We start from the raw sequence: 3,938 nt of genomic DNA, 5'->3' as shown, positions 1-3,938 counted from the left end.
GACTACCTAGCTGGATGACAGGCAAGTTTTGGTGAGGCCCAGAGGCTCTGATCAACATGCAGCATGGACACCACTTGTAGCACTGGGAGTGGGACAATGGGGCCTTTCTTATGCACAGATGCCCTTGCCCAGCACACCCAGAGACCAGGACCTGAGGTTTCTGGGTCTACATGGAGACCCAGAAAGAAGAACCAGCATTGAATGTCTGGGTGGCACTGAGATCCACTGAGAAGAGGTTTTCTTGCAATGGCTCATGTTCAATGCCTACATAGAATGTTCCAATCCACCTGTGTGAACCTGCATGTGTTAAGCCACAGAGTAGCCACACATCATGACCAGATTTCAGTTAGACACCATGACTTCCTGGGGCTAAACCTCATTGTTCACTAAGTACCCCATGCCTTCTTTCTCCATCAGCACCTAGAGAATCCGAAGGTTTCATTAGAAAGCCAGGTAAATTCAGTGCAGAGGATGTTACAAGATTAACCTTGAGATTCTGTTCATTTCTGAAGAAATGGGCAAGCCATGAAAGAAAGTAGCATCTTCCTCTGCCCATCAAGCCTGAATCCCATTCTAGAAATCCAGGTCCACGTATGTCTCTATAGACACATGTTCTGAAGGTCCTATCCTTGGAGGTCTTCCCTTTCATGGAGCCCCCTGCTGTACTTTCCTTCCCCATCCACACTTCAGGCAATGTCTGAAATGGTGGGCTCTGTGTTCCCTCTAAGGTGACCTTAAATCCTGCTTATACCTCCAATTGCCTAGAAGTACACTTTTAAAACACACCCAACTAGGCAGCTGTTGGACAGGAGCAGTGAATGAGGCCCTGATTATACATGAACTTGGAGCCACAACGACGACAGGGAACAGTACAGAACACAAGGATGTTTGGCTGCCTAAAGTCCCTCACTATTGCTGTCAGCTCAGCACAGAGTTGGGAACATCTCCCTGGATGGATGGTACCCCGGGCATCATAGCCCTCCAAAGGGGCAGGATACAGCTCTACGCTCAACTGGCTCAGCCTGGCAGTGTGAAGCAGCAGGTCCCTCAGGGTTGACATAGAGAGGTGGTTCCCATGGAAGCTCAACATCACAAGCTGGGAGCAGCAGCTCAGGGCAGGCAGGAGGGCCTGGAGCTGGGAGTCAGCGATCCCGCAAGCTTCCAGGTTCAGGCTGTTCAGGGTGGTTGCAGTGCTGTGCAGCAGGATTTTGAGGGGCTCCAGACTGAAATCGGTCAGTTTGATGCCCCTCAGTTCCAGGTGTCTGAGCTGTCTTGCGTTTGGATATCGTGAAAGGTATTTCCAGTCAGAATCTGACAGTGGGCAGTTGGTTATTGAGAGGGTCTCCAGGGGGGTCTTCAGGTGCCTAAAAAAACCAGACAGTTAGTTCTGAGGAGCAATGTCAAGGAGGGAGAAGACAAATTTGCCCAAACCCAAAGCCACCCTGGTGATCTGACAATGGTCCACACTTAGGATGCTGCCTTTTGAAGAATCTGGTCATTCACATCAGCCCATGTCAGGGTGAGCCTTTCACCACATCTCCTGTGAACAGATGAGTCCACATCTCTGTGTCCCCTCCTCACTGCCAGACAGAAATTCACAGGTCTGGCCACAGGTGGTCATGGGGAGTCATGTATGAAGGACAAATTTGGGCAGGATGTAACAAAATCCACTGGGGTTAACCCTCTGAGAGGCTCACACCCTATATCCAAAGCAAGGTTTCCAGCTCTGCTCCTGACCCTTACACCCAGGATCACTACTTGGAGTTCAGAAAAGCCTTTGCCAGGTGGGTATAGAGGCAGGTCCTCTGCTCCCAGCTGGGGAGCACAGAGCTTCCCTGTTGACAGGTGTCAGTGTGGGGGCTTCCCTCCTTCCAAGCCCTCTTCTCTACCTGCTTTCCACCACCTTCGCTGGACAGTCCACCCATGGAGGGAACATCAATCCCATCCCTAGCTCCTGTCCCTCTCAACTGCATTCCCAGCATGATGGCACTACCTGACTCTGGACCCTCATTTAGGAGTCTGCTCCAACACATGTTATGCGAACTAGCTTCAGGATCCAATAGGAAAAAAAGGATGTGTTATTTACCTTCCAGTGTCTTATTAACCATGAGAGTGTCAGTGGCTGATTGGTGCAAATTTCCTATAACTGGTCTGCAGAGGATGCTCACCCCCCCTTACTCACCTCAGCACCTGTTCCAGATGGCCCTCGAGGAGGAAGACAGCATTGGCACAGAACTTCTGCAGGCAGTCTATCCTGAGTAACTGCGAGGTTAGCTGGGCAAGCAGCTGTTCCTGCTCCTCTGGGGAGGTGTAGGCAGGCACATAGACCTGGGAAACAAGCAGCTTCCTCAGGTTCCTCATCTGGCCCAAGAAAGGAGCAAAAGCAGCCAAGGTGGAGGGCGCCCAGGCGCAGTGCACTTCCACCTTCTGGACAGAGTCCAGCTGCAGCAGTCTCAGGAACTTCCTGGTGTGACCGGTGGGTTTCCCAATGATCTCTAGCCTATTGCAACACAGGTGCAGCCTGTGCCTTCTCTGTCTGACCCACATGAACAAGTGGGTCAGGAATTCATCCAGAGGTCTTTTACTGAGGCTCAAGTCTATGACTACCTTGAAGGGTGGCTTAGCTGCCATTGCTAGACCAAGTTTCGATGTTCGATTCTTCTTAATATCCTCTGGTGAGCAGGCATCAAACACAGCTCCAGACCACATCCTCCAGAAGTTCTGGGGAACATTCCGCAAATCCAGCACCTGCAGTTTCCACCTCCTGCAGGGACGACAGCAGAGTCTCAGCCCTGAGGCTCCTTCCTTCACCTCTCAGCTGCTGCTCCCTGTTCCACCTCTTTTTTCTATCTCACTTTTCTCGATCCACTTCCCTCCAATCCAGCCTGGTGACCCCATTTGTACAGACTGAGGCAGGGGCAGGTACAGCCTCCTTCATGGGTCACCAGAGCTGCCACAAGCATGTCCACATCTGGAAGCCTTTTCCAGATGGGGCTTAGCATGGCCAAGGCCTCTCCACCCCTCCTTGCTGGCAGCACAGGAAGGCTGTGGTGCACAATTCAGCACCCACTCTCCCTGCCTATACCCATCCCTTCCCTGCACCGAGGGTGCTCCCTTCCAGGCCACCTAGGTCCCCCTCACCTGGGGTGATCCTGGTGAGCAAGCAGCATGTCCAGCCCTTCCAGGGCCACTCGGATCATCTCAAACTGTGGCTTCCTCATCAGGGCCCCCAGGGGAAGGCAGGTGAAAGGCCAGGCCTGCACCATTTTCTTCAGGACCTCAGTGTGTCCTCTGCTGAAGGCCTCCACAAAGAGTGGTGGGAAGAGCTCTATGGGCAGTTCCTCCAGATCCAGGACATCCCTGGACTTGTCGCTCAACAGGCTGATCCCTGCCAGCTCCAGCAGCGTGGGTGGGGACTGGATGCTCATCCTGGGGAGTCTGAATGAAGAAAAATCCTGGAAAATGATCCAGGGAAAAGGTCACTATCCCACCCATTTCCAACCTCTGGTAAGGGGGTACTGGGAAGTCTATAAGCACACCTCACCGTTATGGGGGAAAGTTTTGGATTATTATTTTGTCCTTTTAAAAGGGGAATTGGAGAGTCATGTGACCTAAACATTAGGCTCCTCGATTCAACAACTAAATGGCTGGAAATAGACTTGCCCTCATATGGATGACTTTCGTTTTAATTTTCTAAAAAATGCGCATTTATAAAGCATGTGCCCATATTATAAAACACTTGGAAATTACAACAGAGTCTCATGGATATCTGTTACACATGTGAGATTCTGCCATCTTAGGGGGATGTTGAAGAGAACAAACAGATCAGAACAGAGTCTGTGAACTGTTTTATAAGATCATTTGAAGCTTTTGGTTTAATTTGTTTAAACAAATTATAAAAGTACAAAACCACATAGGCCATACAGTATACTCTTTTG

General features: G+C 50.7%; 1 protein-coding gene across 1 annotated transcript; it reads right to left on the bottom strand.

The window, feature by feature from the left end:
- Positions 1-790: 790 nt before the first annotated feature.
- On the bottom strand, positions 791-3,428 carry LOC143404271 (PRAME family member 12-like). Its single transcript, XM_076862505.1, has 3 exons — positions 3,142-3,428; positions 2,183-2,764; positions 791-1,364 (listed from the first exon to the last, which is right to left on the bottom strand). Exons 1-3 carry the CDS (start codon positions 3,426-3,428, stop codon positions 791-793), a joined length of 1,443 nt encoding a protein of 480 aa, XP_076718620.1.
- Positions 3,429-3,938: the final 510 nt, after the last annotated feature.

The sequence above is a fragment of the Callospermophilus lateralis genome, chromosome 7, assembly GCF_048772815.1.
Source record: "Callospermophilus lateralis isolate mCalLat2 chromosome 7, mCalLat2.hap1, whole genome shotgun sequence".
Lineage (NCBI taxonomy): Eukaryota > Metazoa > Chordata > Mammalia > Rodentia > Sciuridae > Callospermophilus > Callospermophilus lateralis.
The sequence above is the reverse complement of the archived record's forward strand: the minus strand, read 5'-3'. Positions and strand labels throughout refer to the sequence as shown.

Bases quoted from the DNA above. Each gene is read 5' to 3' on its own strand.
- LOC143404271 (XM_076862505.1), bottom strand. From the start codon at position 3,428: ATGAGCATCCAGTCCCCACCCACGCTGCTGGAGCTGGCAGGGATCAGC. The intron at 2,765-3,141 runs GTGAGGGGGACC...TCGTCCCTGCAG, and splicing joins GCTCACCAGGATCACCCCAG to GAGGTGGAAACTGCAGGTGC. The intron at 1,365-2,182 runs GTGAGTAAGGGG...TGGTTTTTTTAG, and splicing joins CATCTGGAACAGGTGCTGAG to GCACCTGAAGACCCCCCTGG.